Source organism: Anas platyrhynchos, chromosome 5, assembly GCF_047663525.1.
Source record: "Anas platyrhynchos isolate ZD024472 breed Pekin duck chromosome 5, IASCAAS_PekinDuck_T2T, whole genome shotgun sequence".
Taxonomy (NCBI): domain Eukaryota; kingdom Metazoa; phylum Chordata; class Aves; order Anseriformes; family Anatidae; genus Anas; species Anas platyrhynchos.
In genome coordinates, this window is record NC_092591.1 from 62,095,088 (window position 1) to 62,110,121 (window position 15,034).

The 15,034-nt window shown below is 46.9% G+C and overlaps 1 protein-coding gene across 6 annotated transcripts in view; it reads left to right on the forward strand.

The window, feature by feature from the left end:
• The first annotated feature begins 2,150 nt into the window (after positions 1 to 2,150).
• Positions 2,151 to 15,034, forward strand: part of TUB (TUB bipartite transcription factor) — a 121,540-nt gene continuing 108,656 nt past the window's right edge. Inside the window, exon 1 of one of the 6 annotated variants that reach the window (XM_027461687.3) lies at positions 2,151 to 2,552. In XM_027461687.3, the coding sequence (XP_027317488.1) occupies positions 2,497 to 2,552 (56 nt within the window). In that variant the 5' untranslated portion in view covers positions 2,151 to 2,496. The remainder of the gene's footprint in view (positions 2,553 to 15,034) is intronic. The other 5 variants (XM_038179828.2, XM_072039342.1, XM_038179830.2 and 2 more) reach the window with 5 other exon arrangements.

Genomic DNA, 15,034 nt, shown 5'->3' on the forward strand with positions numbered 1-15,034 from the left:
GCTCCAAATGGCCGAAACAAATTTTTTATTTCACTTCCAATCTGTATTAAGAAAGCAAGGATTTGCTGAAGGCCGCTATAGCTGTCCATAGGCACAATCTTGAGTTTGACGTACGACAATTCCTGTAAATATGAGAAATCAGCCAATATTGCAGGGAGGAGCGGGGGGTGAACAGGGCTGAAAAGCTAGCAAGAGGTTGCTGTAGTGATTAGCATTGCACAAATGGACAAAAGCAGCATGCAGTTCGCTCATAATGTGCTCTGTGAGGAGTCCACAGCCTGCTGAAAAACAAAGATCAGCATCCGTGTTATTACGGAGTTTTTCTGGTTTAGTAATTTACGGTATTTTCCTATAGAGTTAGAATAGCACGCCTATAGCACATACAGTAAATATAATATTGTTAATCGCTCACAAGGAAAAAAAGAAGGAGCTGTTTGTGAGTGCAGCACCAGCCGCTCGAGTAGCAGCAGTGTGGCTGGTAGCAAAGCCTGTCCAAAAGAGGGACTTTGAAACAAGCGTGGGTTGCACAGCCAGCAAAAACAGAGCCATGTTTCCAAACACTTCCAGATGAAAGATTATCACAGGGCCAGTGGTCTGTGCCTGTGCAGGGCTTGGAGGCATTGCAATGCACAGGGGGGCCTTCAGTCACTGTGTGCGGCTGCTCCTTGTTTCTTGGTGGCTGTGGGGAGCTCGTGCTCGGATTTCTTTTCTGTGAGGTGTAGGTAATGGTGCTGACTCCTTTGCAGAGTGCTTGGAGGCTGACATATGAAGTTGTTTGTTACATTGGGAGCAAACTGAAATTGTAACGACTCTAAGAGGGAATTTTTAGAAGCGGTATTATCCTTTGAAAGGAGGATTAAATACAGAGCTATGATGGATACACCGGTTTGAAGCTCTTATGGGTGTAAGTACCCTACTTTCAGAGAAAATCACGAAGCCAAATTTGATGAGCTTTGTTTTGCAGCGTAGCACAAGGGCACGTAGCACAGCAAAGCGGCAGCATTCCTCCTGCCTCTTTCCGCACTGTAAAACACCGTGTTGCAGGCACAAGGAGCAGTGCCCACGAATGACCGAAGCTTTCAGCTCCTGAACCCGTCAGGAGGGGCCGGAGCAGCCCTCAGGCTCAGCTCACCTGCTGTAGTGCCCTCGCTTGGTGACACACTGAAACCAGGGCTGGGGTTTCAGGGATGCCTAACCTGAAGCTGTTCTGTGCTGGTTTTTTTTTGACTTTCCATTGTTAAAAATGTTACACATCATCTGGTGACTCAGCAGGTACTTTTCCACTCGTTTGCAGCTTGGTATACACCAGCATGAAAATGCAGGGACACCGGCTGGCTGCTGCAGCTCTGGAGCCAGCCTCATTTCTGCGGCATTGCAATAGCTCAAGCCCAATATTCCAGATCCTCCGGACTCAGCTGCCTGAGTCAAAGCGGGCCGAATTTGTGTCTGCTCTTTGCACGTGCTTACCAGGGCGCTGGCTTTCCCGTCAAAGCTGTTTTAGAGATGTTCATGGCAGCGCTGCCGGTAGTGCAGGCTGTTGGGTCAGCTGGCAGACACCAGGCCTCGTGTCGGAAAGCAGCGTGGCGCAGCCACCCCTAGGCATGAGGGCGCCTCAGAGGGTTTGTTTCTGGTGGAGGATGCCAGGCATGGGATGTCCTGGGAGGCAGGAGCCAGTCGGTGTTTGGGCTCCTGCTGGCAGGGCAGCACATCCTGAGGCTGTGGCACGGATGGATCCTCCTCACCGGCGTGGGCACGGAGCAGGGGACCCCTTCTGCACTGTCTGAGAGTGGGGAGCAGGTGCGTGAAAAAGCACAGCCCGTGCCTGGTTTCCACACGGCAATAAATGGTGTGCAGCCAGAAACTGGGGCCTTGCCGATCCCTGTTCAATACAGCGCATTTTAACAGCCACGGCAATTACAGGAGAGGAGGCAACCCCGCAGGGCTGGCTGGCTGCGGCCATCCCAGCGCAGCCTCTGCACGCCGAGGGTTTAATTATTGCCTGCCTGAGCAACCGTGCTGGAGAGACCCAGGGACCCGCTGTGGGGTGGGAGATGGCTGATGTCAGAGCGGTGGACCCGTATCTGTGGCAACCAGAATAAATAAATTAAAAAAAAAAAAAAAGCGTGTGCTGGAGCAGGAGGCGTGCAAGCTGCTGCTCCCGAGCGCAGCTTCGCCGAATATCTCTTAAGCGGCTTAGCGCTGCTGCTCGCCTTTATTACCTGAGCGCCTTTGTGCCCACTGGGCAGCTCAGAGCATCCTGCCCGTGGGCAGAGCCCCCAGGAGCTCCCCGTGTCCCTCCCCTGTGCGGGCAGTGGTTTGCTCCGTGCACCTGCGGCTCGCCGCAGAGCCCCCGCGGAGCCGTGGCCCCGCGGTGCAAGGCCGGAGGCAGCCGCCCGTGGGGGCCCGTCCTCATCCTCATCCTCGGGCAGGTGTTTGCTTTCCGAGGGCAGCCTGCGGTGGGCGAGGGATGCTGGAAGGGCAGTAGGCGAGCCCGAGATGGATGGAGTCGGCAGCAACAGGACCATGTCGTACAGCAGATGGAGTTACAACAGGTACCGTCTCTCTCCATTTGCTTTCTTTGGCTGTCGCTTGGTGCTGCTGGCGGTTTTGCTCGTTTGGTTGTTTTGTTTTTTTTTTTTCCCCTTTTCTCCCTGCCTGATATTGGAAATACCGGCGAGATGTTTATACTGACCACGGCGGAGAGCCCTCTTGAGGAAAGCCTAAACCTTTGCTGGTGCTGCTTTTACGGTCTGACAGCCGCTTCGGTGGCATTCGCTGCTGGCTGGGAGGTGTTTGTCTGGAAATTGGGGTGTTTTGCCCTCCCTCTGCCTTGGCAGCACCGGGGCTATTACCAGCCCCGTGCAACAGGGGCTGAGCATTTCTCTCTTCCCTGAGCGGTGATCAACCGGGCAGGTGCTGAGCCATGCAGAAAGGGGGGCTCTGGGAGCTGAGTTCAGAGCTGGCACCCAGACATTTGCGTGAATCTGAACGAATGATTGGGGAGGGAAGGGGCCAGGGACCCTGACGGTGGATAAAAAGTGGTGTTTTCAAACCAAGGCTGTCAGGAATGCTGCAAGGAGTCCGTAACGCAGAGTTCAAGGGGCTGAAGTGGCTGCAACGGTGAGACAGGTGAAATATTCGCTCTGTGCTTCGTATCAGGACGCAACTGCATCTCCTCCTCTGGGAAATGTGTAATGGAAAATTATCGTACCGTTAGTTTTGCCTTTATGTGATTCACGGCTGTGATTGACAGCTTCTCCGAGCCCAGATTAAAAAAAAAAAAAAACAAAAAAAAAGGTACGAACTACGAACTTCATGCTCTTATTTTTTTATTTTTTTTCTTTTTTCTTTCTGTTTGTGCCACTGGTACACCTGAAATACAGTCAGAGGCACTATTAGCACCTGACTGAATCGCTACCACAAGCCACCAAAAGCCTGTGAAGAAATAACCTTTTGGAAGTGGTTTTCCTTGCTTAAACACACACTCAGCATCGCCCACGCTCCCCGGCCGTGTGGGTTTGTACGGTTTATGCGTGCATCCAGGGAGTTTCATTTGTTTTCGGTGCATTTCTGTGCGGCGCCTCACCAAAACGTGTGTTCAGGGGCACTCCGTGGTGGCAGCGGGGACGGTGCCTTTAAAACCACGTGCACACGTCTGTGTGTGCACAGCTGAGTTATACAACAAGCCCTGATTTGGTGCGTGGCTTCTCCCCCACAGAGGATGTTTCCTCTTGGAAGTCTTGGCTTACTATTTTACTGGGAAGGCTGCACTTGTTTGTCTGCCCTGGTGGGGCTTTGCACTGCCTCTGAGGGAGAAATGCAGGATTTCAGCCTCCAGCTCGCTGCCTGCTTCCCAGATTAGGATTTTTTCTTGCAACAAATCCGAGCTCCATCAACCCGTGTCTGTGTAATAAATCTATTTTTCAGCTGTCTGTTCTGGGAGGCTGAGGAATGAAAGGCTTGTTTGCCTCCTGGTCTTCCCTGGCTGAAAAATGGTGCAGAGTTGTTCTTGCACATCAGCGCATGAGCTGCGTGTCCTGTGGTATCCCCAGAGCTCCCAGGTGCCCCAAGCCTGGGAGATGTGAGGAGAATAAGGTGTGTGGGCGCTTCCCCAAGGCGGGCAGGGGCCTTCCTCACCCGGGAGCTCTTGTGGGATTACTGCTGTGGGGTTTTAAGCCATGGGGTTTTACTGAAAGCACAAAGTTCCTGCCCGATTTTGTGGAGGTAGCGCTCAGGTGCGGTGAGTTGTAGGAGCTCTGCTCGTCGAGTCCAATTAGTGTGATTTGCTTCTTCCTCAGGGGAAGCTTGCGACCCTGGGCAAGAAACAAATGTTCCTGCCCATAAAGCAGGATGAGCGTTGCTCACCTCAATTTACAGCATCCCGCAGCCTCAGACAGTAACGCTGGGTTTATCGTTCCTCAAATCAAACACACGGGCAAATACTGCAGACTGGGATCGTGCTGTGCACGTTTGGGGAAATTATGTAAGGCGGTGGTGGGCTCCACGATTTTGCAAGGGTTTGCAGATGTCAGTGGGCTGTGCATAGCTTGCATGAGGGTGAATGGCCAGTCCAGAAGGGGTTTCTGCAGGAGCACTGGAAAGTTTTGCAGCAGAAGCAATGAGGGACCTGCAGGCTCCTACCCAAAAAGTTTAACTGAAAAAAAAAAATTAAAAAAAAATTCTTCCTGTGATCAATAAGTTCACCGTCTTTCTCCCCTACCCTCTCTGCTTCATTTCCATGTTTATTTTCTGTACTTTTCCTGGAAGACTTTAGTGCAGTTAGGCTCTCAAATTGCCACATTGTGATTAATGTAGGTTTTATCCACTAGTGTTTGGAAGTACGTTTTGGGAAACTTACTCCCAGGATGTTCCAGCTCTTGGAGGCAGATGAAAACTTTTTTCTCTTGATCTCTCTTTGTTCTATTCTGGATATCAGCATTGTTCGCAGCTCCCTTTTGAAGCTGCTATTTCTGTTTTGCCTTTTTTATCCTGTGTTGAAAAGCCGTGACTGTGTATTTAGGTCGTGGTGTTGGAGGGTTTCAGTCTTCGATCTCATTTTTGAGGGCTTTTAAACTCCAATGTTGAGTTTTCTGGAAGTCTGAGCCATGTTTTAGGTTCCTTTCCCAATAAAGTGTCCTAATATCAATTGCATAGGAGAACCTAGAGCTGGGGAAGATGTTTTCTTCCACAAATCCAAACCCAGTGAAGGGGCTGCAGGGGCATTCACACCCATCCTCCCTGCGCTCGGTGGCTCGCAGCGTGTCCTCAGGCGTGTGTGATTCTCCAGAGACTGCCTGGTGAATTGTGGCAGCCTGGCGGGGAGAGGTGTGAGAGGAAGCTTCTGTTCCCACTTGGCTGAAGAAGAAACTTTAAAGCTGCTTAAACAAAAGTAACCTGAGGAAATATGTTAAGCACACTTGGCTTGCCAAGCGCATTGCGCTCGCAGTGAATGCAAGAACTGCTTGGAGCAATTGTTTGGCATCACTGCCAGCAGCTTGACAAGGAAAGTGAAGGCTGAGTTTGTCAGCGGAGACTTATTTCACAGATGAACTTCAGTTTATCCATAGCAAATCGTGTATTGGTTAAGAGCTTATAGTAAAAAAAGAGACAGTAACTTACGTGAGTTAACTGGGCCTTGAAGAAGACTTAGCGCCCCAGCTAAAGTTCTCCATGGGCCCACTCACAGGGACATCAAGACTTTGTGCTCCCTGTTGAGAGATGATCGTGAACCTTGAAATCTATATTAATGAACCTAGAAAAAGACCGTTTCCCATTTTATTGCTGCCTCCTCAGCTGGAGGAGGCATACCTTAGGCTTTTTTTCACATCTCCCTGAAATTTGGCTCTTATTTGCCTTGGAAAAACTGCGCAGCCACCACCTTGCGCCCTGGCTCCATCCATCCGCCTGGGCTCTGCTGTACTGCACCCCGTGGGAGGGCTGCATGGTTTGTTTGCTGGTTTGCTTTTGAGATGTTTCGGGGGTTCGTTGTAGGGGATGTATTGGTGAAGAAGTGTGAGGAGCTTGTTTCAAACAGGCGAAAAAAGGAGCGGTCGGAGCGGGCACCCCTGGCAAAGGGGAGGCAGGAGCCTGCACCCTGAGTGAGCACCAGCACTGGCTGCCAGCGGCGTGGAAGAGGGCACAGATGGCCTCTGTTTGCAGTGAAGAAGCTGGGGTTGCACCTCCTGAACCTTGGCCTGAAAGGTGTTATTAATAACCATCGCAGCTAATTGTGAGGACAATCTGGTTGGAGAATGCTTGCACCAAACGGAGGCTCAGGTACAAACCGCAGCCTGTTTGCCCAGCAAGCAGTAATGAAAAGGAAATGGGGAGCACTGGGGAGGCCGGGGGGGCAACGCTGGCTTATATTTAATAACCCTTCAGAACAGTTCTCGAAGTTATTTTTTTCCAAATTGAACCGGTGTCTTGTGGCAGGGAGTAAAGGTGCTCCCAGGCCACCTGCATCTCTGCTTCTCTGGGAGTCTGCTCTGTGCAGGGAGGCTCCATCCCTACTTCATTCCTCCCTTGTTTTTGGTTTTGTTCTCATGAAGTCCAATAGAAGTGCAACTGTATGGATTTTCCCAAGCTAAATTTGCTGTTTCAAGTTAATTTCGTGTTCCAGCGTAATTTTTAATATCTGAAGTGGAATAAGTAAAGTGCTCTGCTTTTTAAAATAACCCGGCTAGCCTTAGGAAGAAGCAATGAAACTTAGGCTTCAGAAGAGGATCAGATAGTTTTGATCCAATTTTCAGAATGCCGTTTTCTGGATTGGAAAACAGTACCCTCAGATCTGAACAAACTTCTTGGTCGGGAGGCACAGAGAAATTTGAAGGAGAAGATAAAGAGAGCAGGCAAATCAGAAACTATTCATTATTAAACTGCTGCTCTGTCTCGCTACAGAGCAGGTGAGTTGATTTTTTTTGGGGTGTAAATTACTGTTCGCTACCAGGAATGACGTGTGTGGTCAGTGGATTTAGTTGGTTTTAACCAACTAAAATTCATTTTGATAGCTCAGAATGAATCTCTATGTTTTTGTGCACTGAAAACCCAGGCGGAAACCCAGCTGCTGATGGACACCTCATTTGTCCTGAGAGCTGTGCTTTTGCCCCAAACTTTGCAGAAGGCTGTGGTTTGCTTCCTAGGCATGTTATTCGGTGGGCACAGGCACACTGTCACCTTTTTCCAGTACGTACATCACCTGCCCCTTCCACCCTGCCGTTTCATCCTGAGTGCACACGCCATAAACTCCTCATTCTCTCTGGCAAGTCTTATTTTTCCTCTCCTAGCCAGCCACCCCTTAGATGTATTTAATTAGTGGGGATTTTGAATTCAGTTTGAGCCACTGACATGGGAAGTGTAGGAGCTGCTCTGGGCTGTGAACCCAGGCTGAGGCCAAAGCCTGTTTAAGTCCCTCCTTGCAGCCCTGCTGGTCTGCTGCTAATCACCGTAAGAGGATTAGCCCGAAGCATGGGATGCTGGATGCTACAGTCAAAGATGTTTATGACAGACTCTGGGCTATTTTCATTCACGTGTTTGAAGATATAAATGATTTCCAAAAAAAAAACCAACAGGTGAACTGAGTTTTAAGGCAATTTACTCTTGCTTAGAGCACATGCGTATATATCAAGAAAAGGAAATTTGGACCAAAAAATAGGAAAAGGACTTAAATCAGAGCTGAGAGTTGATGTTCCGGTCTTGTTAAAAGCCAGAGCTTTGGCTCCCGTTGTCTGCTTGTTTTTAGAAGGGTTTGCCATGTAAAGGTATTATATTTGGTTTCTTATATGACCGTAAGCAATCATCTAATACTACATGGCTTTTGTTGGTGTCTGAATTGCACCTTCTCTGGAGGTGTGTTCCTCCCTTGCTCTCCTGCTGCAGACGGGCTGCTCTTTTCCAAGGAACCGAGGCTAAGCCACAGCTTTTTCTGTTCACGATTTTTGGAGCTCCCAGAGCAGCGCTTCAGCCTGACAACAGGGATTGTTAAACATATCGTCTTAAATACGGTATCATTAAATGCAAATAGGCTGCCTCTTGCCTGGGAGGCTGGGTGGGAAGGCAGCGATGTTTGCTTGATACTTATTGCCTCCCCTGGGCACGAGCTGTGGGTTGCCCATACGGGACATGCTGGCTGTGCTGTGCTGCAGCTGGTCTTGTGCTGAGGAAGTGAAATCCAAGTTAATCTGGCAAGCACCCTCCTAGGCAGGCTGGGACTGTGTGTGGCCAGAACAAACACGTCTGTGCCTCGGCGTGTAGCTGAAGATTAAAGCAGTATAGTCCTTACCAGGGTACCATCTGTACCCTGAATTCATTCACTGAGAGATGTATACGGACTGATGGGTTGTTTAAAAGCGTAATTAGGGGATAAAGTCTGCAAAACCAGACACATTTTCTCTCCTTACCCATTGCAGCAAGACTTTTGTGTTGATTGTACTGCACAGTTGCTAGCGCAATGGCAATGGGATGCCGCATTGAGAGGCAAGCACAAGGATGCTGGATGTGTGGGAGATGAGTTGTGTCTCTTGCTGTTTCAGTACTCAAAAATGCAGTTGTTTGGGTGAGTTCTCGTCTTTGATTAAGAACGGGTGCTCTGCTGTGTTTTCTTTGCTTGTCCTGTGTGAAGCCTTCCCGCTGAGCCTGGAGGAGTTCTGCTGTGGGAACAGCCCCAGATCGTGGGTGCAGGGGGATGCTGAGTGATGCTCCTGCTGTGATAATCCTGCTTAGTAGAGGAAGCTGTGCATTTATCTTTGACTCAGCTCGGGTTTTCTGCATTGACAATTATCTTTCTGGTAAAAATTTCTCTTCGCTTTCACTTTGCCCCCAGTCCATTAAACTGTGGGATTGTCTGCATGGTTTGAGATGCGTGCCAGAGTCCCTTTTCCGTGAATCTTATGCATCTTGCCAAGAACAACATTGCAAGGAATATTACTTTGCATCTTATCTGTTACCTTTTTGGCTGGTTGTTTCTCCTGAATCTGTACCAGAGAACAGCTGCTAGGATTTTTGTGCATTTCTTGTTCCTTCTTACTGAGCAGCATAAAAATGGTTGTGCCTCCAGCAGTGGTATGATGCTCCAGGAGAGTCAGTCGCAGGCCTTTGGCTTCTTTACCATATAATTGCTTTTCCTACAGCTGTAAGATCTGAATATACCTTTTTGATGTTATCTCAGTCATAGTGCAGCTGAAAAAAAAAAAATCTGAATTCTGTGTACAGTAAATGAAGTAATGTATATCGGTGTTGAAAATATAGTGAACTTTTTTTTTTTTTTTTTTTTTAAACTCAGGTCTTTACCATTCTTGTGTAGGTAGTTGGAAAGTCAAGGCAGGTGACTTAGAAAAGAATAGGCAATGAGAGAGGGAGTGATCCGACTCATTATGTAGCAGAGAACAATACAGGAGCCCTTTTATGATACTTTTGTGAAGCATCCAAGATTCAGGCTTCTAATATGGTGTAGAAATTATGCAAAAAGTTTTATAATATTGCTTGGATTCTGTCCGCCTGTACCGTAAAGCTTTTCATACATTTTTCTCTGCAGAAGTTGCAGCAGGTCTGTAAGTTATAATTTTTTATTTTTTTTAAGTTTGAGATAACTGAAAAACCCACCTATATGTAAGGAAATATTCAAATAGGTCGTCAAATCCCACTGACCATGATATGAGCATTTTGCTTGCCCAAGAATAGAAGGGATGCTTCTTATCAGGCATCAGAAAATGAAAAGCCTCCAGAATTAGAGGTCCACAATGAAGTTCAATCTGTGACACTCCCCGAGAGCTGTCGGTGTGCTCTGTGCTCTGTCTGCCACCCTCCACGTCCTGTAACTGTGAACTATGCCCCTCCTCTGGTGCTCTTCCGATAGCCTCTGGGTATCCTAGGAGAATTTTAGCATCACTAGATGAGTAGTTTTGGCCAAAACCATATTTTCATCCTTTGGTCTGTAAAGGTCTTGGTGCAGGAAATGTGTTTTTAAAAACGCGTGAAGAGAAGGAAGATAATTTGTTTTCTCCCACCTCTTTCAAACCCTCTCCTATTTATCCCTCTTCTGTGCTACTTCATCGTCTTGTCTTTTCATGCCAGGTTTGCTATTGCTGCATCTCTGGCGATGGCCCATCAGAAAAAAAATGGTTTTTGTTGCATCTCAGCTGTGGATGAGGCTTGGGAGAGTGAAGGTGGATCTTCACAGCGGTGCGCCAGTTTAACTTCTGGCTCAGGTGTCATGTGGAGGATTCAATTGCCTTCCGAATTAAACCTGTGCTGTCTTCCTTGTGTATTATCTGACAGCTGGCCACAGCAATATGAGCTGTTATAAACGTGATATTAATCATGTTCTGAAACAGCATTTCCTTGTGGAGCAAGGGCAGCTTTGCAGTGCTGAAAGCCTTGTGTGTGCAACAGAAGGGCTGCAGCCAGGCATCACCATCATGGGCGATATTACATCATGATTGACCTTTTCTATTATGGTTTTATTAATAGAAATACTTCCTGATCGCTTAGCAACAACAAGGAATCGTTTTACTCATTTAATTAAAAATCTAAAATATTGAATGCGCTTTTTTTTTTTTTTTTTCTTTAAAAGGGTAAGTCATGTTCATTTCTCTTCAGAAATAAGCCCTAGTTCATAAGGACTTGTGTTTCCTGGGGGGAACTGTCCAGGGCATGCCTTACTTTTTAAGTTTAATCTGAAATAATAGGGCTTCATACTGGCAACTAATTGATGCAACTAACTGCTCTTTTGCAGAAAAGGGATGGCACCATGCATATCTCTTTGCAGATACTGTTCTTTGAATGGTTCCCCTGTTCCCAGGGCGCGTGGCCTGTCCGTACAGAGGGGTTTACTCTCATCCTGAAGAAGCATCAGCTGGAAGGTCTGCAGAAGATGAACTTTTGCCTTTTAATGCAGTTTTTCCCCTTTGAACCACACCGTCTGAAGTGGAGCACAAGCGAGAACAGGCACTGCCAAATAACAAATAACATGTTGCTTGCTGTGCAGAGGCAAGCAGCAGTGCAGCCCTGCCAGCCGAGCTGTCTCCCGAGGACCTGGCTCCGGCAGCTGGCACAGGCTCAGCTCTCTCTAAATTTCCTCTTGTGCTTATGTGCAGGGCTGCGAACTGCTCTCTGCTTTCAAGCACTGTCATTTGCTGCAAAAATTGGTCTGAATGGGAGCATGGACTGCACCCTGAGTGCTTCTTTCAACGGGAATATAGAGGAAAGAGCAGTCCCCATTTAGGAGTCTGGGTGGAGAGAGGGGCTGGTGCCGTTCACCCACCTCCCCTCTCCCCTGTGCCTGTCACCAAAGGGGAGTGAGAACAGAGGCTCTCCTCCCAGGCATGCAACTTGTGTATTCAGCTGCTCTCTTTTTTCCTCTCTACCTGCCAACAGGTATCATATTTAGCTGCCTTGATGCTGGGAGGCATAATTCCTTAATTTCTGATTAAAACCATTTCAAAGCTCTGTTTAATTGAATAGCTGTACCTTATACATGCTTGCTGACCAAAGACAGGTATCAGCAAACATCGCAATCATCTGGAAACTGGATCTCATCCCCTGGAGTGTGCACCATGAGCAACCTGGTGTGTGCAGCTCGCAGAGCTAGAAGCCAGCCAGCTCCTCAGCACGCGTCCCAGTCATCGCTGGCACTGCTCAGTGCTCCTTGGAGAGTTAGAAAACAGCCCTATGAGAAACTCACCATCCTTTACCCACCAGCAATTGTTGACACTTCGGAGAAGTCAGTCCCGGGCAGATTTCCTCTCCATTCCCACTGGTTTGGGCCTGTTTTATAAGCAGGCCCCAGCGCGGCTGTCAATGGGGAGAGTTAGTTACCAAGACGTGTTACTCTGAAGTGCTCAGTCACACAGCACTGCAAAAAATAGCTTTTTGTAGATCGCAGGAGTTACTGAAGGGAAGCTGAATTCCCTGAGGCTCCTGTAGGAGGGGGAATAAAAGGCTTTTTTGTCCAACTATCTCACACTTACGCAGTCATGCCAAAGCATGACGGTGTGCTTCTCCTGCTTTTCAGAGGCCTCCAGATTAATTGCAATTCTTTTGAGGACAAGATATGTGGAAGATGCAGTGATTAATGACATGGCAGGCTTTCCCTTCCCCCCCGGAGGCCGAGCCTTGATGAGCAAAAACCCTGCTAATGAGGAGGAGGCTGCTAGCACGGGGCTGGGGTTTCTTGCTGCAACATGCCATATCCAGAAACTTTTTTTACTCTGCATTTTTTTCCCTTAATAGAAGCTGTCAGCTGTAATTGAGACAATTGCATCAAAATGTGAGGGTAGCACAGAAGCGTATATAACTTAACTAATTCTGAGCCTGCTCATCATCTTTGCTAGAACAGACAATGTTTTTAGCAGCCCTGTCCAGTTTGCTGGCAAACAAGGCAAATCTCTATCGCTTCTCGTGGCTGCTCATCCCTTGGCTGGTGCTAAAGGGCATTGGGAAAACTTTGTCAGGACTTGCTGCAAGCCTTATCGCATTAGATCCTGTGCAAACACCTTTCGTCTTCAGGTGGCACATGGGCCCCAGCAGCAATGTTATGATTTTTAAAACGTTGTTGCATGGGGTAGGGAGTGCATCCTGTGAGCTGGGTGTGTGGGATCTGGAGAAGCAGTTAGCATTCCTCTTGCTGTAAGTCACTGAACCCACACTGGCTGACTTTGGTGGTGGTAAAACGCCAGGCTTTGCCTGCACCATGTAAAAAAGAACAGGAAAGATAACCCAGGTGAACCAAAAACCTTCGGTGGACTTGCTACCAATCTGGTATTTATGTCCCAGAAGGTTTTTCTTTGTAAAACCTGCACCCTATAGGGTTTTATAAAGTACCATTACCTTGGTAAAGGTTTTAATATATTTTAGATTTCAAAGAACCAGTAGATTCTTTGTAGATTCAGTTTTGCACTGGCTGCATTATGGCTGCGAGTCACTGAATCCTCAGGAAGAGGCTGAAGATAATTCATTGACAATCTTCTTGAAACAGTTTGTAATTTTTTAAACGCAAACAGCAGAAATGCCAGGGCAGACAGAAGAGCATGGCTTTGTGTTTAAGACTCGATGATATTAAAAAAGTTTGTTTTAGCTGGCACAAAATAATCAAGATCTTTCTGAAATGTTTCGTGAACTTCTACTCTGTTGTACGATGGATGTGAAATTTTCTGTTATTAGCAACTACCTTTTGTCATAAATGTATCTCTGAATTCAGAGACCTTTTTGCCAGATGTGCACGACAATGCCTTCCTTGCTGTTTAAACAGTAAACAGATAAGACACTGGCCTCGTTACTTCATTGTCACTGAAGTAACCGAAGTAATTACTTCATCTGGCAGATACGTTGCTTATTTTCTCTGACTTGATTTTTCAAGAGGAGTTTAGTTTAAACCCTGGTTGTTGTATTTACTTTTTTAAAGCATAGCCGAGTCAGCAAGTTTGTAATGATGGGCCCTTTTTTACATGAGAGACAAATTTCCTGCCTCATTCTTATTAAGTTGCTGTTTAAGCAAAGCATCGGGCTGCTAAATCCAGGTATGTTTTTCAGATAACAACCCTCACATTGAGTGAGCTTAGCTGAGCAATCTTCAGAATTCCTGATACAAAAACACCATTTAGGGCAAAGCAAATATTATAAGTACATAGGAAATCTGGCATTTTAAGTGTTTATGGAATTAGTAGCGTTTTGGTTGCCTGTTGAAAGGCCTTCAATGTATTTAGAGAAGTGCTGAAATTCCTTGCCCTTCTTCAAATACTGCATGCAGCTTTTCAATCCTATGTCACTCCAGATCCCTTAATTAAGAAAACTTAAGCCTAATGTTTGTACACGCTGGCTTGGAAGGAGAAATATAAAAATAATCAGAGGGCCTTGCAATGAATCGAGAGCATAAGGGCTCCTCTCACCTGTGGCACACGGGAGTGCTGCAGTAAAGCAGCCTGGAGGGGTACGTTATTCCTATGAAATGCTTTTTTTGTGTGTGTTTCATGCTGCCAGTTTGCAATGTTGGCAAAGGCTGGCAGAATAAGGGAAGCACTGAGTGTCTGGCAGAGTAGCATTAGCATTTCCAGAGCTGGGCTTGCCAGATGCCTGGGTTTCAAGCATTTGGTTTAAATTGTGGTCTGAACCACTAGAAATCCAGGGAAGTTTGCCTCGTAGCAGTTGCAAAACAGATTACGTACAGGCAGGGGACAGTGATTCACTGCCAGGCTCAAAAACCCACATCTGCCCCTGTCCGTACCAGTAAGGGAGTATTTCTGGAGTACATCCTTCTCACAGAATTTGTAAGGGCCAGATAGCTCCAGCAATGCTGCTTTTTCACACTTTGACACCTGTGGAACAAATTTACCTGTAAGTTTACCTATACCCATATAAATTTACCTTTACCTGTATAAATTTACCCATACCTGTGGAACCTATAATTTTTTTTTCTTCCTTAGTCAACTTCTCAGAGAGAATGTGCAGCATCCAGAGTGCAGGTGAGAGAGCCAAAGATAAGAACTCAAGAGCTCTGTCAGTGCTGTCATTTGTGCTGCGTGATTTCTTTTGTGGTTGAGAAACTTGGTCAAATGGAATAAATGAGTATTTTATTTAATTATGATTGCGCAATTTGAAGTACAGTGGGAAAATGAATAATTGATATCCTATAAGACTAGCTAAATCAGGAAAAAAAAAAAAAAAAAAGTACCAATAATTTCAGGAGCCCATAAAGGAGTTTAAATAATAGATGATTGTATGTTACTCTGATTTTTTCCCCTACGCTCCATCCTACATTTTGGTGTATCCATTTTCTTCAAGAATGAATATTCTAAAACAAAGCACGGTGGAAGAAATGGAGACAGCTGCCCTGCTGCTTTGCTTCCCTGCCAGTGAACCAGCCTTGCTGTCTAGGTGGCTGCCTTCAGCTCTAACGGGACAGCAGTGAGTTAAGACCACATCCTAAAACTGCGAGGCCTCCACTGGACCCCACATCACCCCGAGAGGGTGCGAGGGTGGCAGTGGGAACACCAAGAGGCCTGGCCTTTCACTAAGTGATGCAATATGTCAAATTCCACGCTTA